Consider the following 26458-nt stretch of genomic DNA (forward strand, 5'->3'; position numbering starts at 1 on the left):
TGTTTAACTGCCATGGATGATAGGTATGTGTGTTCGTATGTTTTCTAGCCGTTTAACTGTCGTGTATGTGTTGTGTCTGTAACTTGTGTTATTTGTTGTGTAATCAATAAATGTAGTATGAGATAATATATAATATTTGTTGTTCAAATTAAAGTTTATTTCACTAAATTGGATGGCAGACTACATTGGGACTCATGAAAAATCTTATTTGATATATCTTATCCAATAGTAGTATGAGTTATGCTTAGTCGACCCACTAATCGGTCGCCTACAACGCAAGGATGGTCGAATAGGGTTAGTCGACCCACTTATGGCTAACAAGTCGGTTGACCTTGAAGTCGACCACATCATTGAAGTAGTCGACCAACATCAATGAAGCATGTTGGTCGACTACCTTGAAAACTATAATGGTCGACCGGTTATAGGGGTAGTCGACCCAATGGGTGGTCGACTTAATGGTGTAAATAGACAATTTTTTTTCCCGAAAGTGTATTTTGGAAGAAAAGTTTTTAAAAAAGTGTATTTGGGCGAATTTCCCTAGATCCATAACTCTCTTTTAGCCCATGGACTCAAGAATTAAAAAAAAAAAATTTCTCAAAGAAAGAAGACAATGACTACGTTTAAGAATATCATACTTAAGTTTAAAAACTTTGTTGAATTAATTACGGAGTATAAATATTCCTTTTTTAATATCGACTTTCCTAATATAATTTTAGTATTAATATTATTTATGGCAGAGTTGAGTTATAAATATAGAATTAAATTATATTTGATATGCTTAAACGTAGCCCACAGAACTACGTTTATCGTTTTCCAAGAAAAAAAAATTGTATAAAAAGTTCTAAGACTCACAATAAGTGTTCTGTTACAACATTTTTCAATATTTTGATTACGAGAGTTCATCAGTTCGATTTTCACTTACTTTAAAATATTCTCGTTCAAATTTGAAGTTTTTGAAGGTAAAATTTAAAATTGAATTGAAGTTCAAAAACAAACCGAGAAGAAAACCGAATTAAATACGATTTGGTTTTGGATAGAGTTGTAAAAGTAAAAAAAAAAAAATCATAATTTAATCAAAATAATCATAAAAATTAATTTAAATTCGAGTTTAGATTTTAAAAGTTGATTTTTCGACTACATATTAATAGTCTAATATATTATTAGTTGAATTTGGTTTGGTTAAATTGAATTCGGAAAAATAAGATTGAAAATCGAAGTCAGATTTAAACATCAAACTAAAAGTCGATTTATATTCAAATAAAAAATTTCGATGCTAAATCAATTTTAAATTTGATTTACTTTTTTCAATATTAATTCAGTTCGATCTTCAAATAAATCGATTTACCCGTAAGTTTCATGCACTAAAACATTAAATATTTTACAGTACTATTTTTTTCACCACCATCGAAGTTTGACTTGAATTGTATGAGGTGAGATCAACTTGGGTACTGCCAACTAAGGTTCAATTCACTCTAAACAGGGAGTTTTCAAACTTTGATGGATCGTCGCGAATTGAGTTTCCTCCTAACACGTGTGTGAGTGACAAATGAGAATATTCGATATCGATATTATCGTTAAAAAAAATACGTATTTTTAAACCAAAATTACAAGTAGTGATCTTTTTAGACTCGACTAGAGTACACCTTTCAAATACCACTTCAATCAATTTCTCGCCAAAACCTCACATACTAAAAACACACGTTCAGTCACAAAATGACGTCATCAATCACCAACGGATCTCAGTCTATCGTCAACGGCGACGATGGTGCACCTCCGGCGAAGATCGCACTAATCACCGGAATCACCGGTCAAGACGGCAGTTACTTAACGGAACTCCTCCTCAACAAAAACTACGAAGTTCACGGTCTAATTCGTCGATCATCGAATTTCAATACGCAACGAGTTAATCACATTTACATAGATCCACATAACGTTAATAAGGCGCGAATGAAGCTTCATTACGCTGATCTAACTGATGCGTCATCACTTAGGCGGTGGATTGATACAATTGCACCTGATGAGATCTATAACCTAGCTGCTCAATCACACGTTGCCGTTTCATTTGAGATACCTGATTATACTGCTGATGTTGTTGCTACTGGATCGTTGAGATTGTTGGAAGCGTTGAGATCTCATATTGTTAGTAGTGGAAGGAGTCATGTTAAGTATTATCAAGCTGGATCATCTGAAATGTTTGGATCTACTCCGCCACCGCAATCGGAAGATACTCCGTTTCATCCGCGTTCGCCTTATGCTGCTTCGAAAGTTGCTGCTCATTGGTAAGCATAACACTAATACTAATAACTTCTTTCGATTTACTGTTAATTAATAGAGTTCATTAATGTTTGATTTATTTCGTTTTATTGCAATTGAACTGTTTTGAGGTCGAACGATCTAATTTTTGTCGTTATTTGATTCACATTGTACACTTTGTATGGTCACTGTGAAAGTAATGTAGATTTTGCTATGAATTGGTAAGATTGATTAGAAGTTTGATGCATTTATTGATTAGTTCTTGAAACTCTACTTGTTTAAAGCAGAGAGATCTATTTTCTGGTAGTTTTACGATCAAAATTGTATACTCTGTTAGGTCAAATGTTTTGAAAGTAATGTGAATGTAAATTTTTGTGTGGATAATAGCACTGGCATATGATCATGTGAAACACTTCTTAGGAATTTGATGTATATATCAATATTAATTGAATTGATTTGTGTTTTTAGAAACTGAGATTGTTTGAGCTAGAATCATCTAAGTTTTTATAGTTCCACATTGTGTACTCTGTTTAGTAATTAATGTCAAGACTTTCAATTCTTTCAGGTGATATGTATTAATAACGGAAGTAATGTAGATTTTTACCGTAGCACTGAGTTCTAACAATTGGTTGCATTTTAGACTTTTAGTCATTTGACGTGGCTAACACCTTCTGCTTGATATTGGGAAGAATATAGATCCAATTTGACTTTACAATTCATAGTTCGTATTATGTTTTCTAGGTCGGAGGTTTATTCAGTGTTGTTTATGTGAAACAGGTATACAGTCAATTACAGGGAAGCATATGGGATCTTTGCTTGTAATGGCATTCTCTTCAACCATGAATCACCTCGAAGAGGTGAAAACTTTGTGACCAGGAAGATCACAAGGGCAGTGGGTAGGATCAAGATTGGTCTGCAAAGCAAACTGTATTTAGGAAATTTGCAGGCTTCAAGAGATTGGGGATTTGCAGGGGACTATGTAGAGGCAATGTGGTTGATGCTACAGCAAGAGAAACCAGATGATTATGTTGTTGCAACTGAAGAATCACACACTGTGGAGGAGTTTCTTGAAAAGGCATTTGGGTATGTGGGTTTGAACTGGAAAGATCATGTAGTGATTGATAAGAGGTATTTTAGGCCAACGGAAGTTGATAATTTGAAAGGCGATTCGAGCAAGGCGAGGAAAGTTCTTGGGTGGAAGCCGAAAGTAGGGTTTGAGCCGTTGGTGAAGATGATGGTTGATGAAGATGTTGAGATGGCTAAAAGGGAGAAAGTTCTTGTTGATGCAGGATACATGGATGCTCAACAGCAGCCTTGATCTTGATTCTGATCATGTTCTGGGTTTGAATCTGTTAAGCTATACTGTTATAAGTGTTGGTATTTTCGTTAAGTTTTTTTTTCGTAATTCTTCAGTTGTAATTCTTTATAAACTTTAAATTTTGGGCGAGAGGATAATTAATCAAACAACACTTGTTAGCAATTTGTTGAAATCGTTATTTATTGTGTGATCCCTCCTTGACTCTTAATAAATTGTAGGTATAAAAAGTTACTCCGTATCTTATGAATTTAGGATGTATCATCATTGTCGAAACAAGTTCGAGTGCCAAGTGAATATAGTTTTGTCAAACATCAAACCGAGACAAACAATTTAAAATAACATCGTGTTAAGGTAAAAAATGAGGATAATGAAATTAAAATGGAATACTTAATAAGTGATTTCTTTACTCTTCATGGACAAATTATACGTATTCTAACATTCTAATAGTAACAAAGTGCAACTTTAATACTCCATAGAATTTAAAGTATTTGTAACGTGCATGCCAAACATCATTTTGTTTGGAAATGAATCTCAAATGTTATAAATTTTCAAAACATTTTGATATTTAATACGTAGTATATATGTGTTTGAATAAACATTGAAAAGATTTGCTTACAACTTTTAAAAAGATCGAGTGCAAATCTTACCTAAAAATAAATCATTTCATTTCCTTCGAGTTAAACTCTAAAACGATTCTATACAACAAGTCAACCACTACTATTATTATACCTTCTTGACCTATATATACACACCAATCCACCATCTTTGAGAGAGCGTAACACTTAAACTTAGTAAAAATGTCGCTCACAAAAGCAAAAATGGGGACAATGCTAAGTTTTGTTGTTTTTTTCTTCTCTTTTTGTCTTTTATTTTCGTCATCAGCTCACGGTGACGACCAAACGTCGGTATATCAAGTGTTACAAAACTACAACCTCCCAATCGGTCTTCTTCGAGAAGGTGCGGTTGGATATGGTTTGGATCCTGCTAGTGGTCAGTTTTCGGTTAACTTAACCAGCGATGGTAGCGAGTGTGTTGTCTATGAGGCCGGTTTTCAGATAAAATATAATCCTACAATAACGGGTGTGATTTCACAGAATAGTTTAAGTCAAATAGATTCTGTGAGGGTGAAATTTTTGTTTTGGCTTAGAATCAAGGATGCGACTAGAAATGAAGACAGCATCAAGTTTAAGGGAACATTTTGGTCGAAAACGTTTACAATTAGTGATTTTAATTCGAGTCCTCAATGTAATACCGGAATAATTAGTTAGAAAGTTGAATAACAATCGAATAACTCATTCAATTAAATGAAATGAAATGAAAGGTTTAGTTACTACTTGTTACTGATATGATTTTGTTAAATTTTATTGATTGATTTTCTTGATATGCCTGTTCCATGCATGCATGTGTCACATGATTGATAGAAATTTGAAGTGTATATTTGGATGTGATCATGTTAATTAAGTGAGTAAAAAAAAAGTCAAGGATACTTTGTGTATAATAAATCATCATCATCATCCTCACTATACATTAAAAGGCACAATGCATATACCACATCAATGATATTTAAAAGTCGAGCAAATATATCCAAACACAATATTATATTCTCATCTTTTCAATGACGTCTTATATCAGATGATTCCCTTCTTTCTTACATACATAGTAACAGATTGTGGTTGTTTCTCAATTACAGCAAGCAACACTATGCAAGCAGCTCTTTAATTATTTAAAATAGAACAAATGCAATCGGAAATCACTAATGGAATATACGGAAACTAATAGGTAAAAAAAAAAAACTCACCAACTACATCATGTGCAAGTAGATTTTTAGAGAAAAAAATGATTATAACTGTCCAAAATACTCCTCACGTGAAGTCACTTAACGGTCCAAATTTAACGATTGTTAAATACAAGGTTATCCATGAAATAACTTAAAAGATCGAGGTCAACGAAGTATAATAAAAAAAAAATATAGTTTAAGTCACCTACAATATTCAATACAAAGTTCAGTAAAAAATAGTTTAAGGATTTCAATGTCAAATTAAGCTAAGGAAATTGTATGTCAATTTTAATTGGAAAGCTAAGTATTATGAACAACTTTATAGATCATGTAAAACAATTAATACATTTTCAGTTTTTAATTATATTTTTCAATAATATACATATTTGTAACAAAATATGATGTAATGATTTTTACAGACTAACCAATTACGTGGAAAGACTTTGTCGGAGATTCAAAAGATATCATCACAAAACAACAAGCTATGCCATTATTCAGAATACATTACCACCTCAGAGGATTAATGACATTAACGAATATGTGAGAAAATACACCGAAGAAATGCGAAAAACATCCAAATAGAAACAATATCGCTACCATCAACTTTATAGGTCGAACCTATTAGCAGATGCGAACCGTTGATTACTACTACTTTTGAATTTAAGTCTTTTTTTTTTTTTTTTTTGAACATGATTTTTATATATATTTTTAAAATTTGAACATTTAGAATGTTTATTGTTTATTTGTGTTATCATTATTGAAGATTGTCTTAAAACCATCATTTCATAAAACTTTCGAATTTTCGGGTCTTTAACTAGTTCTATAAACATTGACATATATTGAGGTTTAAAAAAAAGTTAATTGTTTAATTGTCAGTAGAACATGTAATTATTGTTTAATACTCCGTAATCATATTTCTAAGTATGAAATGAAATAAGTTAGTAAAATAAATGAAGTGGCATACTCAAGTGATCCATTTTCTCTGTCCCTATAGGTTGAACTGCTAATGCCTCCGATTAGAGATTTCACAAATCCATTGGATTGATTAAAGTTTCTGGCCGGGTAACCTTTCATTCCTACACCCAGAATAAAGGCTTCCCTGCCGTAGTTGGGTTCATTAGGTTGCCTTCGGCCAACTGAGAATGATCCATTTATATAGATGAAACTAATCATCTTTTTTTTTTAGATGGAAGCCGGTTCCACGACTTTAGTGGAAATGATGATCCTGCTCCTCCTGAAAGTATCAACTACCTGAGGCTAAGGCAGATTTGTCAACGGCTGTGCTGCTGGCAATGATTATAATAGCTATGGCCTTTGCTCAAACCTACCGGCACCTTGATTTAATAGAATTGAGTTCCATAAATTTACCAGTGAATACAATTATTTTATTAGTGGTTTTGAGAATTAGAAGTAAGTAGCGTTTACGTTTCGCGGGAGTAGCTTCCCCATCCTTGTCCAGTAGATGACCTATAGGTTGAGAGCTTCGGACAAAAGCGCTCTTTCCTTGCCTCAAAAATTTTTTAAATCTAATAATGTTACGCATTCATAGTCAAATTGTATATATATTTATGGGTTAAAGCCAAAAATAGGCTACAAACTTACACAAATGTACCGATGTCGCCCACAAACTTATTTCCGTCCTACTGTCGCGTACAAACTTATAAAAAATGTGCTGATGTCGCACATTATACTTTTTTTACCTGTAACGAAAACAATTGATGACATGGCTTCTAGGTAGTCATGACACGTTGATGATACATCTGAACAGAAACTGAAAGTATATGGGCGACATCGGAACACAACTGAAAGTATATGGGCAACATCGGGACATATAAAATGAAAAAAATAAGTTAAATAATTAAGTTTACCGGTTCAACAGGTAACCCGTAACAAAATGTTAACATTGGTACATTTTTTATAAGTTTGTAGGCGACAATAAGACGAAAATGAGTTTGTGAGCGACATCGGTACATTTGTGTAAGTTTGTAGCATATTTTTGACTTTTGTAGCGACCCGACCAAATCGTCATTGACGGCGCCGACTACTTAGGTCCCGTTACGTGGTCGTAGTCCCTATATGAGACTCGTTTGACCAAAATTATGTCGCGTTCATTTGAAACGTACCATGCTTACAAGGTTTAGTTTACAAAACCGTTCGACGACAAGTTTAAGTTTACAAGAGTATAAGTATAAATGAAATAACTTGCGACATAATTAGTTTAAAAACACAGTTGCTATAAATAGCGTAAGTATGTAAACAAAAGTTTGAATCCAAAAGTGCTATCCCTAGCGTATGCATGCATGGTTGACTCCAATCAAGTAATCAAAGAGTGCGGAAGCATGTATCAAGTAGCCAAGTATGAACCTGAGAAAACATGTAGAAAACTGTCAACGAAAAACGTTGGTGAGATCATAATGTATTTGTAAAAGTATATTTTGAACCACAATAGTTTGTATAGATGATTATCCAAATCGTATTTATTCCGAAGAATGTAGTTTGTATTACGAGCACCCAATTACCAAAGCTTAACTGAATCTTCCCTCTGAATTTTGAATATAGTGTTAGAACATACACTATGCACGTTGAAATTATATTTCATCCACTAACGGTAGCGAACCGTCTGAATGAGGGTTCGTCAAACCCGTATGGCCACACAACATAATCACTCGCTTACACTTACACCCTGCAAGTGGAACTAATGATAATTGGATTGAGGACTTTTGTTCTAACTCGTCTGTATCCTTGTATTCGTATTTGTGTTCAAAGTATAAAAGTATGAAAAGTATATATATACATGTGAAATGTATATAAGTATGTAATGTATATGTTTCTCAGCCCACGATTTAAAAGAATAAAAGTATTTGCAAAGGTGGGACTATGATCTCACCTCGAGTGCACGAGTATAAAGGTACTTCAACAAGTAAACGTGTGCATGAAAGTTGCTTAGCCTTGACCTAAACAAGTAAGTTATATCAATTAACCGGTTACGACACAAGGTCGGGTGAAATGTGTTCAATTAGTCCTATGGCTCGTTACGAATCGAATAGTATAGCATGTGAATCACGTTGTCAAGTTTCATGCAAGAATCAAGTATAAAAGCATGTTAGAACGATTGTAATAAAGTTTGAGTTGACATTTCAAAACCTTACCATTAGAAAGGAAATCTTATTACGTTTCCAACGATATTTGATTCATCGAAAACGGAGTTACGGTCAAAAAGTTATGGCCAAAACAAGTTTGCTGAAGTTCGGATGAAACAGGCAATTGTCACGGCGCGACAAATTGCTCCGCGGCGCGACAAATGCCTATGTTGAAGGTCAGAAAGCCTGAAAAACATGTTCTAAAATCACCCTTTGGGCCACGGCGCGACAAATTGCTCCGCGGCGCGACAAATAACGTGGTCTGGTGCCTGGTCAGTTTCAAAAGTTCAAGTCTTGATCCAAAATTCAATTTAGCACAAAACGCAAACCGTAAACACTTAGAATACGCATCTTATATCATTGGAAAGCTCTTTTGACAAGGAATACAACTAAACATGTTTCATCAAACAAAAACAACATTTACAATAACCGAAAACTCGTCAATTGATCAAGAAAGGTTTATTTTCAAAGTTTCAAGTTCGTAAAACGTATTTTATGATTCGGGAATCCAATTTACACATACGATATGCCGTTTTGAAGGTAATGAAGCATACATTACTACTAAACACTAACAATTAACACTCCATGGCATTTAAGCATCCAAAAGTTCATGTCAAGAACTATCAAACCCTAGTCAAACATCACAAAATCATTAATCGGGTTTTTGAAGTTTTCTTAATCAACCTACGCATCAAAACGAAGCTAGTGATACTAGTAACACAATTAAAACATGAACTTTAACAATTTAACAACATTAACTCATCCAAAATCAAAGATTTAGCACACCCATTTCAAATGTTCAAACTAGTTACTCAAAACAACGAATCGAGCAAACAAAACATATATTCATGTTATACACGAGCCATAGACACTAACTAACACCATTTCAAGTCAAAAACACGAATTTAAAGAAATCTAGAGTTTTAGAAATGTTACCCAAACGAGATGAAGTTTGTATCAAAATGTAGAGGATGAAGAGAGGATCACGAAAATGTAATCGGATTTGTTGTGAGCTTCCAAGATTGAATTTAGATGATGAATGATTGAATTTGGGTGTTTGTGTGTGTGTTCTTGATAGAGAGAAAGAGAGAGAGGTGGAGGTGATTGAATGGAGGAGGGTGAAGGTTGACTAGTTGACCTAGTCATCTCTTTGCCCTCTTGGCAAGTTTAGTCCCTCAAGTTTCAAAGCGGGTGCGGGAATTAACCAAACGAATATTTTAAAAAACGCTCGAGTAGACGAGTGATGTTATAATTAAATAGCGGGAATATAATGAACGTTACTCACGGAAACTATTAATTTAAATACGAAAGATTACGTTTTTTAAAAAAAAAAAGACGGTGTTAAAATTAAATTTAACGGAAAAACGCGGGATGTTACATTATCCACAACTCAAAAGAAATTTCGTCCCGAAATTTAGTTGGAAGTAGTAGTTGTTGAATCTTACTCGAGATCTTGCGTTGTAAATTCTACGAATAAGTGAAGGTACGTCCTTGAGTATTTCCACGAATTTTGACGGTCGGGATCATATGTTGTTTTAAGGTTTGGCTTCACGATTTATGGTTTCAACCGGTCCTCCTAGGAAGTGAGGGTTATAGTCGATAGTGAGTTCATCAAAGGAGATAACAAGTTCTCGTTTCGCAAAACACGTCTTTGAGTTGATACATCGAATGTAGGATAAACGGAGACTCAAAATGAGTCGGAAAAGTCTAAACGGCTAGCGACGGGTCCAAAACACCCCAAGAATTTAAAGGATCAAAATATCGCGGATTTAGCTTCCTACGTTTCCCGAAATGGATTGCACCTTTCCAGGGTGCGACTCTTAACGTGACGCGGTTTCCCACGTGGAATTTGAAATGTTTACGTCTAACATCGGCGTAGCTCTTGGTGATTACGAGTCGCGTAGGGTTTTACCTGAATATGAATAAATTTTCTCGGTTGCTCATGAATAACCTCGGCCCCGGTGAATTGATCATCGTTTACTTGGTTCGACAAAGGAGAATGACGTTTCCGGTCACATGTGGTTTCAAAAGGAGTGACGTTAAAACTCGAATGAAAATCATTGTAGTACGAGGATTCGGTTTAAGGAAAATACTTTTCTCAAGTAAATTTGAAGTTGGTAATACAAACTTGTATTATGGTTTCCAAGGTTTAAATCGCATGTTTGTTCGGTCCGTCGGGTTGTGGATGGTACGCGGTACTCATGTCTAAACGCGGTCCCGAGGCTTTTTGTAAGGTACTCCAAAATCTAGAAGTGAAACGAGGATCTCAATCTGAAACGGGGTACATTTCCCTAAGGCATAGTGAACAAGTTTGCTAGGAATTGAAAACGTTAGCTAGGACAAGTTTCTCAAGAAAATTCGCGTCGCGGAAGATTCATCGGTTTCCAAAAACGTTCGTCGGGGCAAGTTCTCATCGGTTTCTGAAAGAAAAACGTTCGTCGGAACTATTCACCCTCGAGGTGAATACTAGTATAACGTGGAGAGTCTCTCCCCCCATTGAGAGTTTAGAGTAAAGATTTCCTGAACCGGAAGTACGAGTGTAAGGCGAGAGAAGTTTCCGCCTCGATGCGAGCATAACGAGTAGGTTGTAGTTAGTCAATAAGACTGTGCGAGGACGAGCTAGTATACTCGTGTGACATACGGTTGAAGTCGAATGGAATCGGTAATTCATTCGGAAGCATAAATATAATTTGACAATAATTGAAGGTGTGTCCCCGATATGGTTGTTATAAATATTCTCGGAGGTTTCGGATGTCCAAACCTGAAAAGATGAAGTCATGTACATGGCACATGGTGGTGTTTAGGTTGATCGAGTCTAACCACCATCACGCGTCACTAGAACTTTGGTATGTCTTACCGTAATATAACCACGTTGATCGAGTGTCGTTATATTACGCTAACTCATACCTCCATTCCCACATCACTCTATAGATTCAAGTTCGTGTCATCGCGAAAATCTGAAATGAACAAAATGTAACGACGTCTCAAACGTGACTCGTATTAAATCGAAATAGTTTCTACAACTCTAAAGAAGCGTTTCCCCGCGGGAAGTGTATAAATGATTGTTAACGTCAAATCGGTTCGATTCAAACAATAATGTATTTAGGTATGAAAAGAGTAACGAGTCATGATAACGAGTAGCACGCAACCGTAGTGATAAATGTTGATGACGATACTCACCTAGAGTAGTGATGGTAGTAACACCAAAAAGTAGATAGTAAGAAGCACCAGTGGGAAACCGATAGTAAGTTGAAACGGTGGCAAATAACAATCCGGGAGACAGAGTTCCCGAACAAGTGTGACTAATGAAGTCGTCGTCATCCATACGTGTATGAATCATGAATTTACGTGTGTCACCAAAAAGTGGCGGAATACGAGTTCGTATGACGAAGGTTGAGTACCATTAAAAAGTTTTCCTAAGAATGATTCAAGTATAATGCACAAGTAGTCAAGTAAGTGCTATCTATAGCAAATGTATGTCAGAATGCAATGGCTAACTATCCGGTTGTAGTTTAGACTCACTAATGCGTCCTAACGACTCTGTTAGACACACTAATGCACGTCCTAGTTCCCTACAACCAACGCTCTGATACCATCTGTAGCGACCCGACCAAATCGTCATTGACGGCGCCGACTACTTAGGTCCCGTTACGTGGTCGTAGTCCCTATATGAGACTCGTTTGACCAAAATTATGTCGCGTTCATTTGAAACGTACCATGCTTACAAGGTTTAGTTTACAAAACCGTTCGACGACAAGTTTAAGTTTACAAGAGTATAAGTATAAATGAAATAACTTGCGACATAATTAGTTTAAAAACACAGTTGCTATAAATAGCGTAAGTATGTAAACAAAAGTTTGAATCCAAAAGTGCTATCCCTAGCGTATGCATGCATGGTTGACTCCAATCAAGTAATCAAAGAGTGCGGAAGCATGTATCAAGTAGCCAAGTATGAACCTGAGAAAACATGTAGAAAACTGTCAACGAAAAACGTTGGTGAGATCATAATGTATTTGTAAAAGTATATTTTGAACCACAATAGTTTGTATAGATGATTATCCAAATCGTATTTATTCCGAAGAATGTAGTTTGTATTACGAGCACCCAATTACCAAAGCTTAACTGAATCTTCCCTCTGAATTTTGAATATAGTGTTAGAACATACACTATGCACGTTGAAATTATATTTCATCCACTAACGGTAGCGAACCGTCTGAATGAGGGTTCGTCAAACCCGTATGGCCACACAACATAATCACTCGCTTACACTTACACCCTGCAAGTGGAACTAATGATAATTGGATTGAGGACTTTTGTTCTAACTCGTCTGTATCCTTGTATTCGTATTTGTGTTCAAAGTATAAAAGTATGAAAAGTATATATATACATGTGAAATGTATATAAGTATGTAATGTATATGTTTCTCAGCCCACGATTTAAAAGAATAAAAGTATTTGCAAAGGTGGGACTATGATCTCACCTCGAGTGCACGAGTATAAAGGTACTTCAACAAGTAAACGTGTGCATGAAAGTTGCTTAGCCTTGACCTAAACAAGTAAGTTATATCAATTAACCGGTTACGACACAAGGTCGGGTGAAATGTGTTCAATTAGTCCTATGGCTCGTTACGAATCGAATAGTATAGCATGTGAATCACGTTGTCAAGTTTCATGCAAGAATCAAGTATAAAAGCATGTTAGAACGATTGTAATAAAGTTTGAGTTGACATTTCAAAACCTTACCATTAGAAAGGAAATCTTATTACGTTTCCAACGATATTTGATTCATCGAAAACGGAGTTACGGTCAAAAAGTTATGGCCAAAACAAGTTTGCTGAAGTTCGGATGAAACAGGCAATTGTCACGGCGCGACAAATTGCTCCGCGGCGCGACAAATGCCTATGTTGAAGGTCAGAAAGCCTGAAAAACATGTTCTAAAATCACCCTTTGGGCCACGGCGCGACAAATTGCTCCGCGGCGCGACAAATAACGTGGTCTGGTGCCTGGTCAGTTTCAAAAGTTCAAGTCTTGATCCAAAATTCAATTTAGCACAAAACGCAAACCGTAAACACTTAGAATACGCATCTTATATCATTGGAAAGCTCTTTTGACAAGGAATACAACTAAACATGTTTCATCAAACAAAAACAACATTTACAATAACCGAAAACTCGTCAATTGATCAAGAAAGGTTTATTTTCAAAGTTTCAAGTTCGTAAAACGTATTTTATGATTCGGGAATCCAATTTACACATACGATATGCCGTTTTGAAGGTAATGAAGCATACATTACTACTAAACACTAACAATTAACACTCCATGGCATTTAAGCATCCAAAAGTTCATGTCAAGAACTATCAAACCCTAGTCAAACATCACAAAATCATTAATCGGGTTTTTGAAGTTTTCTTAATCAACCTACGCATCAAAACGAAGCTAGTGATACTAGTAACACAATTAAAACATGAACTTTAACAATTTAACAACATTAACTCATCCAAAATCAAAGATTTAGCACACCCATTTCAAATGTTCAAACTAGTTACTCAAAACAACGAATCGAGCAAACAAAACATATATTCATGTTATACACGAGCCATAGACACTAACTAACACCATTTCAAGTCAAAAACACGAATTTAAAGAAATCTAGAGTTTTAGAAATGTTACCCAAACGAGATGAAGTTTGTATCAAAATGTAGAGGATGAAGAGAGGATCACGAAAATGTAATCGGATTTGTTGTGAGCTTCCAAGATTGAATTTAGATGATGAATGATTGAATTTGGGTGTTTGTGTGTGTGTTCTTGATAGAGAGAAAGAGAGAGAGGTGGAGGTGATTGAATGGAGGAGGGTGAAGGTTGACTAGTTGACCTAGTCATCTCTTTGCCCTCTTGGCAAGTTTAGTCCCTCAAGTTTCAAAGCGGGTGCGGGAATTAACCAAACGAATATTTTAAAAAACGCTCGAGTAGACGAGTGATGTTATAATTAAATAGCGGGAATATAATGAACGTTACTCACGGAAACTATTAATTTAAATACGAAAGATTACGTTTTTAAAAAAAAAAAAGACGGTGTTAAAATTAAATTTAACGGAAAAACGCGGGATGTTACAACTTTAACCCTATATTTATTGTTATGTTATATGGAGTATAACGGTAAATTGATTTGTAGCAGTAACTTATCATTTATTCTAAAATTATTGTCCCATATTAACCTTTTGTCTTTTTGTTACAACTTCGACTATAAATATTTTGGTCGTGTAAGCTATACAAATTAATGAAAATATATTTTAAAATTGAATTTGTTCATATAAATTTTATTAGATATCATATAGTATAAATAAAAATATTTAAAGTCAAAAGTTAAAAAAAAAAATCTTTGAAAAGTTAAACAAGGCCATTATTTTGAGACAGAAAAATTAATATACTCAGTAATATCTTAAACCTAAAATTAACTTTATATATATTCATATGGAAAGTGAATACATATATTAGTAGGATGCATATATTAGTAGGAGAGATAATCAATGTGTAAGTCAAAGACAATCCTAAAATTGACTTTTTAAAGTATTAAATGATAATGATTCTTAATGTCATTCTTGTAAATAGGAAAAATAAAAAAGTAATAAAAAAAACAAAAGCTATTGCATACTCTTTATTTATGTGTTAAGCAATCAAAATAAAAAGTCTTAGTTTTTTCTACATGCGTCAAGAGAAAAAAATGAGGATAATGAAATAAAAATTAAAAATGAATATATCATACCAAATCTCTTTACTCAATCTTCATGACAATTATTGTATTCGAATAGTAACAAAATATTACTTTAATTAATAGATTTAATAAGATTTATAATGGCCATACTTTATGAATTCTGTTTTAGGAAATGAATCTCAAATCTTACGTAGATACGGAGTATTAAATATTAAAGAATAATTATAATAAGAACAAAACTTAAAAAAGATCGAACATGTTAATAATTTAAGAAGATTCTATAAAATAACTGCTATTATTATATACTTTCTTGGCCTATATATACACCCACCATCTTTGTGGAAGCCTAACACAAAAAAAATCATCAAAAATGACGTTCACAAAAACTAAAATGATGACAATGTTGAGTATGCTTGTTCTTTTCTTCTCTTTTTGTGTTTTATTTTCGTCGTCGGCTAATGGTCAAGGGCCGCAGACTGCATATCAAGTGCTACAAGACTACAACCTTCCAACCGGTCTTCTTCCACAAACTGTCATTGGACATAGTTTGAATCGTACCGACGGTCAGTTTTTGGTTAATATAAACGGCGGTTGTCATATTTATGCGGCCGGTTTTCAAGTAAAATACGATCCTACAATGACTGCTGTGATTTCAAAGGATAGATTAAGTTATATACATGGTGTGAAGGTGAAACTATTGTTTTGGACCAGAATTATGAGCGTGGCTAGGTTTGATGATGAGATCGAGTTAAGGGGAAGATTTTGGGCACGATGGTATAAAGTTAATGATTTTATTTCAAGTGCTGAATGTAATAAATTAATTAGAGGAAAATTAGATTAAGGATTAAGAAATTATATTGGTGTAAGACGAGCTCATTTAATTACTTGAAAAATGTAACGACTTAGTTACTTTTTGTCGAAATATATTATAATTATTAATTATTACTTAATTTTGTTATATTTAATTTGATTTTATGATTATATTTGGGTGCCTACTTCATTTATGCATGTGTAGCAATTGGAATTTTTTATTTGGATGTGCTCATATTCAATTCAGTGAGAAAGATATTAGTCTAAACTCTAAACTATCATAATTCAATATATGGTAATTAAATGCGAATAGATTCACTCAATGTTACTATAATAACCGTAAATCATGCATTACACAAATTTTTTAATAAGATATATTTAAGGTTATTTTTAGAAGAAAGCATCTTATTAGAGTGAATCTATCATTTATAAATTTAAAAATATCATTACCCTAATTTATTTATTTTTCACGTAATTATTGTCTTGTACTCCGTACTTAATCATATGCATACTCAAGTGATCCCTTTACTCTGTACTGTATGTTGACTTATTTTTACTCCTTCTATCCTAAATTTATGGGAGGTGATCTGTACACCACCTCTATTTTACCATACACCACTAAATAAATTTTTTGAACATTTTTATCATTCCTTTTGTTCACCACCAACTCCCCTTAACTTCTCAAAGGAAGGGTAAAACTGTCTAAATAATTGTTTTGATGGTGTATGGCAAAAACAAGATGGTGTACGGATCAACTCTCTAAATTTATTATTCGGTTTTGATTTTCGAAGTCTTTTTTGTGAACATTGGCTTTGAATGTTTTGATTGTACTATATATTATTCGATTAGATTTTTATATCAACGACTTAATTATTTAATATATTTTAATGATATAACGTTAATTATTTATTGCATTAAATCTATTACTACACTATTATATTTAATACATTATCATTTTTACGAGACATAAATCTCAAATCCTACCGGCCTTTAAAAATTAAAAAAAATATATATATAAAAAAATATATAAAAAAACTCAAATCCTACCTTCTAGATTAACCCTTAAATAAACTAATGAAATCTTTCATTTATTCCTTTCTACATGTATGATTAAAGTCAAACCTTACATATGCATACACGTATTGAAGTGATCAGATTAAAACTTTGAAAATGTTATATATAAATGAAAAGTTTTCATTAGTTTATTTCTTGAAAATCATATACATACATGTATTAAATCTCTCATTTCTTGAAATGATCAGATTAAAATTTTGAAAATTATATATATAACCAATAACCAATGCTAATATCCCTTAAAAAGACCAGTTTAGGAATTTGACGCAAGAGATGGAAATGATAAGGAAAAAGGAAAGCAAAATTTCGCTCTTGAAATATCTGATTGTGGAGATATTATTTTTAATATGATGAAAATTTTGAATATATTATTTATTAACTTATGTCATGACCTAAAAAAAAATAACTCAACAAGGAAGGTTAACATTTAAAAAATCATTTGTTTAGTTCACTATTTCACTAAATAGTGGTTCCACTAAATAGTGGTTCCGAAGTTGATTATGTTGTGCTTCTACCTAAAAAGATGTTATGGATTTTGAATTGACCGTTAGGTTAAAGATAAGCACCATTAATTGTTCGTTAGTATGAAGTGTGCGAGTCACGTGAGCTGGTTGATTGTTACAGAGTTGACTTAAGGCACGAGGTCAGCACGTGTCATCTCCTTCCTGTAGCAGATTGACCTGCAACAACTTGCAACCGAATTCGTTACTTCTGTTAGGAGATGGTTTAAATACAAATGTCACTCATGTTAGTTTCAGTTTTTCGATTACAATTGTAACTCAATTCTCTCACAATTTATTGTAACAATTTCAATTGTGAATAAGTCAATAAAAGTCAACTTCATAGCTGTTCTTGATCAAAAGCTTCCAGGTTGCCTTTCTTTGTGTAATTTCGGTTTAATCGAACCCAGATTATACATAACATTTGGTATCAGAGCATCGACTCTGAGAATCGGTTGTTAATTTCAGGAAATGGTGATGGCGACTCGTTCTGCTGCCGGATCTGCTACCGGAGAAGAAAACTTTGCTGAATTACTTCGAAGCGCTGTAGCCGAACTGAATCAGAGTATTAGCAATTTGAGTGAGCATATTAATGGACGAATTGATGGAGTTGTGGTGCAGCAACAATATCTGGCTAATGATATGCAGAAGGTTAAAAATGGAGAAGGATCATCCAGCAGAGGAAGTAACCAGTGGACTAGGTTAACAAAAATTGAATTTCCAAAATTTGATGGAGATGATGTCACTGGCTGGATGTACAGGTGTAAACAATTTTTCACTGTTGATAGAGTGGGAGAAGAAGAAGATAAGGTCAGGTTAGCTTCAATACACATGTATGGAAAAGCACTCAATTGGCACCAACATGTTGTCAAAATTCATGATGAAGAGGTGGATTGGCTGTTATATGAAGAAGCTATCCTTAAAAGATTTAATACAACTATAGAAGATCCACTTACATATCTTAAGAACTTAAGGCAAAATGGTACAGTGCAGGCTTACTATGATGCCTTTGAATTGTTGCTCAACAAAGTAGAGATTAGCATGCTATTAGTTTGTTCTTAGCTGGCTTGCAGAGGGAAATAGAACTACAAGTACGGATGTTTAAGCCAAAATCACTGGAGGATGCATATAGTTTGGCCAAATTGCAGGAAGACATCATTGCTGCCACCAAAAGAAGGTATACTCCATTGCTTCAAGCACCAAAAGTCAATTCTACTGCATATGGTGTTAGAAATAATGTGTATACTCCTGCTGCAACTAAAAGTATTACTGTGCCACCTGTTCACACACAACTGGCACTACCTACTACACCCTATAACAATCAAAAAAGTGTGAATAGAAGGTTAACTCAGAAAGAAATGGATGAAAAGAGAAGTAAGGGTCTATGCTTTTATTGTGATCAAAAGTGTATGCCAGGTCATAAGTGTAGTGGACAAGTCTATTCACTTGAGGTGCTGGGGGAAGGAATAGAAGAACAATGAGATGAGCCAGTAGTGGAGAGTGAAGGGTGTGAGTACACTGAAAGTGCAGAGATCAATTTAGAAGATACACCACAAATCTCACTAAGTGCTTTGACTGGCACCAATACTTATCAAACTATGATAGTTACAGGGCACATTAGGAAGCAAGGGGTGCATATTTTGATAGATTCTGGCAGTACTCACAACTTTTTGGATATAGAGATGGCTAAAAGGTTGGGTTGTTAATTGAAAGAGTTGGCTCCAATGCAGGTTATAGTGCCAGGTGGGCATAACATCATTGCAAAAGAATGTTGGCAATGTAGAATGGACACTGAACAATGAAACTTTCACTAGTAACATCGTGGTAATTCCACTAGGTGGCTGCGATGTAGTGTTGGGAATACAATGGTTAAGTACCTTAGGTGAAATTAAGTGGAATTTTGAGGAATTGACTATGTTTTTTTTACCATAATCAAAAGAAAATTGATTTGAGGGGTACAAAGAGACCTATGCTTTAGTGGGCTGATGGTAAAAGAATGGTCAAAAGTTTGGGACATAATCAAGCTTAGTTGTCTTCAATGTACCTGTATGTTTATCCTATCACTTTATGACAATTATCTACTGTGCCAGAGCATGCTAACCCAACCATAGATGAAAAGGTGAACTTGTTGCTTACACAATTTGATGACATTTTTGCTACACCTACACAGCTACCTCCTAAGAGGTCACATGACCATAGAATACCCTTGAAAGATGAAAGTCAAGCCATAAATGTGAGACCTTATAGGCATCCACCTACCCAAAAGAATGCAATAGAGGAAATGGTAGGTGAGCTGTTAAACACAAGGGTTATAAGACATAGCCAAAGTCCCTTTTCTGCTCCCATAGTCATGGTCAAAAAGAAGGCTGGAAGTTGGCGTATGTGTGTGGACTATAGGGAGTTAAACAAGAATACATTTAAGAATAAATTTCCAATTCCTATCATTGAAGAGTTGATTGATGAACTTAATGGGTCAAGATACTTTTCAAAGCTTGACCTAAGGTCTGGGTACCACCAGATCAGGATGTTTGAAGAAGATATTGCAAAGACTGCATTTAGAACCCATGAGGGGCATTATGAATTCCTAGTGATGCCATTTGGGCTCACCAATGCACCATCAACCTTTCAATCATTAATGAACCAGGTGTTTAAGGCTTACTTAAGAAAATTTGTACTGGTTTTCTTTGAAGATATACTAGTTTACAGTCCATCTATTGAGGAGCATTTGGAACATTTGAGGTTAGTGATGCAGGTTATGAGAGAAAACACTTTGTTTGCTAAAAAATCCAAATGTGTATTTGCTACCACTCAAGTTGAGTACCTTGGGCATGTTATTTCTGAACATGGGGTGGCTACTGACCCCACAAAGATAGCTGCCATGAAAGGCTGGCCAGTTCCCAAAACATTAAAGTAATTAAGAGGGTTTTAGGGCTCACTGGCTACTACAGGAGGTTTATCAATGCATATGCTAGTATAGCCTATCCTTTAACTCAATTACTGGAAAAAAAAATGCCTTTCATTGGATTGATCAAGCCACCATGGCATTTGAGCAATTGAAAGAGGCAATGCAGACTGCACCTGTTTTAGGGTTACCAAATTTTAATAAAGAGTTTGTGGTTGAAACTGATGCTTCAGGAGGGAGACTAGTTGCAGCCCTACTTCAATATGGTCATACCTTGGCATATTTGAGCAAAAATTTGTCTAAGAGGCACCAGTTACTCTCAACCTATGAAAAGGAGTTTTTAGCAGTGTTGGTGGCATTGGAGAAATGGAGGGGATACCTTCTAGATCGCCATTTTAAAATCAAAACAGACCATATTAATCTGAAGTATCTCCTAGATCAAAGGATTTCCACACCCACTCAAATGAAGTATCTTCCTAAGATGATGGGATATGACTATGAAATAGTCTACAAAAAAGGAAGTGAAAATGTGGTGGCAGATGCATAATCTAGGGTGCAGGGTAGTGGACAACTATTTCAAGTACAAATGACTACCATTAGTGACACTATAATAGAAGAGGTGCAAAAGAGTGTTGATAATGATGTAGCCTTACAGTAATTCATGGCTAAGTTGTTAGCTAAGGAAGTTCATTCAAAACACTACTTAGTCAACAATGGTCAACTACTAAGAAAGGGTAAGGTGGTAGTAGGAGCAAATTAAGAATTAAGAAGCAAGTTTATTCAACACTTCCATGATGACCCTATTGGTGGTCATTCTGGAGTACATGCCACAACCAAAAGACTCACTGCATCATTTTATTGGAAAAAATTGAGAAGTCATGTGAGAACATTTGTTACAGGGTGTACTACTTATATGAAGTATAAGTCAGATTTGACTAAGTATCATGGACTTTTGCAGCCACTTCCCATGCCCCAAAGGATTTGGGAAGAGATCTCAATGGATTTTATTGAAGGACTGCCTGTGTCAGGGGGTAAAAATGTAATTTTGGTGGTGGTAGACAGGCTTAGTAAGTATGCAGACTTTTGTGCTTTGTCTCATCCTTTCACGGCAATACAAGTAGCACAATTGTTTCTCAATAATGTATACAAACTGCATGGCTTACATAAGACTATTGTAAGTGATATGGATAAGGTGTTTGTGAGCACATTTTGGCAAGAGCTCTTCAAAAGGCTTAAGGTCAAACTTAACTTGTCCACAGCTTATCACCCTCAATCTGATGGGCAAACAGAAATAGTCAACAAGAGTTTGGAGTGCTACCTAAGATGCATGACTGGAGAAAAGCCTAAAGAATGGTCTAATTGGCTGGCTTTAGCTGAGTATTAGTATAATACTAGCTATCACACATCTATTGACACAACCCCTTATGAAGTTGTTTATGGACAAACACCAACTGATACAGTGATGTACATAAAGGGGCAAAGTGCTGTAGAGTCTGTGGATAGGTCATTGGTGGCTATAATGGAGGCTTTGGCTATACTAAAGTACCATTTTGATAGGGCACAAGCTCGAATAAAACATTATGCTGATAAGGGTAGGACATATAAGGAATTTGAGGTGGGAAATTGGGTTTATGTGAAACTTTAACCCTACAGGCAAATGACCTTGAGCCAGGGAACCTTTCATAAGCTATCACCAAAACACTATGGCCCTTTTAAGGTAATAGATAGAATAGGTGTTGTTGTATACAAACTGGAGTTGCCAGCAACATCCCAAGTTCATCCAGTGTTCCACATTTCCCAGCTCAAGATGCATAAAGGACTGGATCCAGTTATGATGGGGGTAATGCCAGCTATGGATCATACATTAATGATAACTGCAGTTCCAATCAAGATTTTGGATCAAAAAATTGCAGAACGGGGCAGTGTTGCTGGTGTTTACTGGTTGATTCAGTGGTCTGGGGGGTCGATTGATGATGCAACGTGGGAATTGGCAGAAGAACTTATCAAACGATTCCCTGAATTTCAGTATGAAGGTGTTGATTCTTGAGGTCAAGAATGTTTTGAGAAAGGGGGATTGTTATGGATTTTGAATTGACCGTTAGGTTAAAGATAAACACCGTTAATTGTTCATTAGTATGAAGTGTGCGAGTCACGTGAGCTGGTTGATTGTTACAGAGTTGACTTAAGGCACGATGTCAGTACGTGCCATCTCCTTCCTGTAGCAGATTGACCTGCAACAACTTGCAACTGAATTTGTTATTTCTGTTAGGAGATAGTTTAAATACAAATGTCACTCATGTTAGTTTCAGTTTTTCGATTACAATTGTAACTCAATTCTCTCTCAATTTCTTGTAACAATTCCAATTGTGAATAAGTCAATAAAAGTCAACTTCGTAGCTGTTCTTGATCAAAAGCTTCCAGGTTTCCTTTCTTTGTGTAATTTCGGTTTAATCGAACCCAGATTATACATAACAAAAGATGAATCCCATTCACGATTAGCGTGGATTGGATCATCCCTATATCATAGAAGGAAAAACATTCAAACAATTGAGATCTTTCTTGTTTAATAGTATCTCAAATTCGTCAATTTTATTGGATATCATACATTTAGAACTTTTGTAATAAGATTTCATCATCATTTGTAAAATAGAACTACTGAAAGATAGCTGGTTAAACTTCCTTAATCTTGACTTGAAAGTTATGTATTAGATACAATAAAACTATTTGGTACATTCTTAGATCTTTTAAAAAACAGGGTATTCCATCCATCCATTCGATTATGGAAACAAGAAGGCGTTTACAGCGGAGGGCAATCTGATATGTACTAGATAGAATAAAACTATTTGGTGCAATCATAGATCTTATAACAAACAAGGTATTCCATCCATCCGATTATAGAGACAAGAATTGAAGGCGTGTATGGCAATGGGTAATCTTAAGGGTTGATTAGGTTTGGTTGTTTGTGTTGTTTGTGTTTGATGTTATGCGAGGTGTATACGAAATAGTTATATTTTTATTACGAAATACGATACAATTTACACAAGTTTTTTATTTATTTATAGAGTGGATATACCTAAACCTTGCTACAACACTATATGCAGTGTACTTAATCGTAGAGTAGTGTAGTTTTTAGTAAGTCCGGTTCGTTCCACAGGGAGACGGCTTATTGCGTACACTATATTTTTAAACAATTATATTTGTATATATATATATATATATATATATATATATATATATATATATATATATATATATATATATTAGTAATATAGTAGTACTATTATTATTATAAAAGGGGTTTTACCGTTTAATGACCAGTTTGTCGATTTTAAATAAAGCGTAAAGATAAATGACGATAATATAAATGACAGAATTTAAATTGCGATAAAGTAAATTGCAGTAATTAAAATGACAGTAAATAAAGGTACGATGAAATATGAAATAAAAGTATTATTGATGATGTAGCGTGAGGGTACGAAATAGTATTATTTTTAATACAAAATACTACAAAATATGACACAAGTTTTATTAATTTACGGATGGGATATACCTAAACCTTGCTACAACACTATAGGCAGTGTACCTAATCGTAGAGTAGTGTAGTTTTTAGTAAGTCCGGTTCGTTCCACAGGGAGCTGGTGATACTTACTATATTTTTAACTATATTTATACAAAATATATATAATTATATAAGTAGTAATATTATTATAAAAGGGGGGTTTTACCGTTTAATGACCGGTTTGTCGATTTTATATTTTAAGCGTAAAGATAAATGACGATAATTAAAGTGCGTAAAATAATGACAATAAATAAAATGACAGTAAATAAAATTGCGAGTAATAAAATGACAGTAAATAAAGATACGATGAGAAATATAATAAAAGAATTATGCTTATTTAAACTTCCGTAATCATGATGTTTGACGTGTTGATTTTAATTTATTACCATGGGTTAATTGTCCTTTGTCCTGGTTTATTTGATACGTCTATCTGGTTTTTGTCCATAATAGTCCATCGGTCATAAATATAAAGTGCGAGTATCCTCGTCAAATTACCCTTATACCCGAAGTCAAATATTCCAACTGATTAAGGATTTAAACTGTGACGCAGTTATCACTTCTGTCAACAATTACACCAGTTATCACTGTATGTAATCCACCCCTGTTTTAATTAGTTTATGAATATTAATTCATCCACTTGATCAGAATGAATAATCAATTACCCAACCCAATTGATTAATTAAATGATTATAACAGATTCCATATGAACATCACTAAATAGGACAACCATAATCATTATTAATTATTAGGTTAATTAATTTGAAGATAGGTTCGACAGACTCCAATGAGTTGTCACTCAATTAGACAATACCCCCCATCTATTAATAGTCAATAGTCCAATTTCCACAAGTGTCGGTCTTTTGCCCAAACCTTAATTATGGTACAAAGCCCAATTACCCAATTTTAGTAATTAGCCCAACATCATGATTACTTCGTTTTAAATAAGCATAATAATAACTTAGCTACGAGACATTAATATAAAAAGGTTGAACATAACTTACAATGATTAAAAATAGCGTAGCGTTACACGGACAGAATTTCGACTTACACACTCAAACGATCTCTATCATAAATCTTATTATTATCATAATTTAAAATTAAAATTAAGATTATTGTTATATCTTATTAAGTTAACATTATGATAGAGATATAGAATATAGATATTGATAATTGATATTGATAAATAAGAAAAAGATAGAAAAAGGTATGTTTTTACATTACGATTACAAAGCCTTTTATAGGCGAATTTAGAAATTGAATTTTCACTTATGACCCCTGAACTATGCTCAATTAACAACTTTTTATTATTTAATATTATTCTTATTATGAATTATTTAAATATTATATTTTATTCTTGTGCATAGTTGACTCGTAATTTTTACACCGTTGCGTCGAGCGTTGAGAGTTGACTCATGTCCCGGTTCCGGATTTTCGAACGTCCTTGCGTACAATTTAATATCTTGTACTTTGCGTTTTGTAACTTGTACTCTTGTCATTTTTAGACGTTCTTCATCAATAATTTGAACCTTTTTAATTGTATCTTGTACTTTTGAGCTTTTTGGACCTTTTTGTCTTCAAATCTTCGTTTTCGCCTTTTGTCTTCGCACTTATTAAATATAAACGAATATTACTTGAAAATGGAACAATTGCAACTAAAATCTTATCTTTCTTGGGGGATTTTGCTATGAAATATATGTTCCTTTTTAGCCTTATCAATTATGCTTATTTAAACTTCCGTAATCATGATGTTTGACGTTTTGATTTTAATTAATTGTTACCCGGGTTAATTATCCTTTGTCCTGGTTTATTTGATACCTATCTGGTTTTTGTCCATAATAGTCCATCGGTCATAATTATAAAATGCTCGTCAAATTAATCTTATTTCCGAAGTCAAATATTCCAACTAATTAGGGATTCGAACTGTAACAAGATTCTAATACTTTGTTTAATGATTACACCAGGTTATCGACTGTGTGTAATCCAAGGTTTTATTACTTTGTTAACAATTACACCAATTATGTTTGTATGTAATCCACCCCTGTTTTAATAAGATATGAATATTAATTTACCCACTTGATCAGAATGAATAATCAATTACCCAACCCGAATAATTAATTAAATGATTGTAAACGATGTCGTATAAACGTCACTAAATAGGACATTCGTAATCAATTTAATAATTATTAGTTTAACTAATTTGAAGATAGGTTCGACAGGTTCCAATGAGTTTTCGTTCAATTAGACAATACCCCCTACCTATTAATAGTCAATAGTCCAATGTTCACAAGTGTCGGTCTTTTGTCCAAACTTTAATTATGGTACAAAATCTAATAACCCCGTCTTAATATTTAGTCTAACATCACGATTACTTTGATTTAAATAAGCATAATAATAACTTAGTTACGAGACATTAA

The 26458-nt window shown here is 34.1% G+C and overlaps 5 protein-coding genes across 5 annotated transcripts; all 5 read left to right on the plus strand.

Annotated features, from left to right (window-relative positions):
• Positions 1-1655: 1655 nt before the first annotated feature.
• LOC139872332 (GDP-mannose 4,6 dehydratase 1) lies at positions 1656-3763 on the plus strand. The gene is made up of 2 exons (XM_071860183.1): positions 1656-2279; positions 3031-3763. The coding sequence occupies exons 1-2, from the start codon at positions 1714-1716 to the stop codon at positions 3569-3571; spliced, it is 1107 nt and encodes a 368-aa protein (XP_071716284.1). The 5' UTR covers positions 1656-1713; the 3' UTR covers positions 3572-3763.
• A 605-nt stretch (positions 3764-4368) lies between these two features.
• Positions 4369-4839, plus strand: LOC139870033 (uncharacterized protein At5g01610-like). The gene has a single exon (XM_071857886.1). It carries the CDS (start codon positions 4369-4371, stop codon positions 4837-4839), a length of 471 nt encoding a protein of 156 aa, XP_071713987.1.
• Positions 4840-15569: 10730 nt separating this feature from the next.
• LOC139870034 (uncharacterized protein At5g01610-like) lies at positions 15570-16040 on the plus strand. Its single transcript, XM_071857887.1, has one exon. It carries the CDS (start codon positions 15570-15572, stop codon positions 16038-16040), a length of 471 nt encoding a protein of 156 aa, XP_071713988.1.
• A 2014-nt stretch (positions 16041-18054) lies between these two features.
• LOC139870035 (uncharacterized) lies at positions 18055-20497 on the plus strand. The gene is made up of 3 exons (XM_071857888.1): positions 18055-18612; positions 18657-18957; positions 19674-20497. Exons 1-3 carry the CDS (start codon positions 18055-18057, stop codon positions 20495-20497), a joined length of 1683 nt encoding a protein of 560 aa, XP_071713989.1.
• A 1450-nt stretch (positions 20498-21947) lies between these two features.
• LOC139870036 (uncharacterized) lies at positions 21948-22532 on the plus strand. Its single transcript, XM_071857889.1, has 2 exons — positions 21948-22100; positions 22203-22532. The coding sequence occupies exons 1-2, from the start codon at positions 21948-21950 to the stop codon at positions 22530-22532; spliced, it is 483 nt and encodes a 160-aa protein (XP_071713990.1).
• Positions 22533-26458: the final 3926 nt, after the last annotated feature.

This window comes from Rutidosis leptorrhynchoides, chromosome 10 (assembly GCF_046630445.1).
Source record: "Rutidosis leptorrhynchoides isolate AG116_Rl617_1_P2 chromosome 10, CSIRO_AGI_Rlap_v1, whole genome shotgun sequence".
In the NCBI taxonomy this organism is placed as follows: Eukaryota; Viridiplantae; Streptophyta; class Magnoliopsida; order Asterales; family Asteraceae; genus Rutidosis; species Rutidosis leptorrhynchoides.

Bases quoted from the DNA above. Each gene is read 5' to 3' on its own strand.
- LOC139872332 (XM_071860183.1), top strand. From the start codon at position 1,714: ATGACGTCATCAATCACCAACGGATCTCAGTCTATCGTCAACGGCGAC. The intron at 2,280-3,030 runs GTAAGCATAACA...TATGTGAAACAG, and splicing joins TCGAAAGTTGCTGCTCATTG to GTATACAGTCAATTACAGGG.
- LOC139870033 (XM_071857886.1), top strand. From the start codon at position 4,369: ATGTCGCTCACAAAAGCAAAAATGGGGACAATGCTAAGTTTTGTTGTT.
- LOC139870034 (XM_071857887.1), top strand. From the start codon at position 15,570: ATGACGTTCACAAAAACTAAAATGATGACAATGTTGAGTATGCTTGTT.
- LOC139870035 (XM_071857888.1), top strand. From the start codon at position 18,055: ATGGTGATGGCGACTCGTTCTGCTGCCGGATCTGCTACCGGAGAAGAA. The intron at 18,613-18,656 runs GTAGAGATTAGC...GCTGGCTTGCAG, and splicing joins TTGAATTGTTGCTCAACAAA to AGGGAAATAGAACTACAAGT. The intron at 18,958-19,673 runs GTAAGGGTCTAT...CTACTGTGCCAG, and splicing joins AGAAATGGATGAAAAGAGAA to AGCATGCTAACCCAACCATA.
- LOC139870036 (XM_071857889.1), top strand. From the start codon at position 21,948: ATGTACATAAAGGGGCAAAGTGCTGTAGAGTCTGTGGATAGGTCATTG. The intron at 22,101-22,202 runs GTGGGAAATTGG...GGCCCTTTTAAG, and splicing joins GGACATATAAGGAATTTGAG to GTAATAGATAGAATAGGTGT.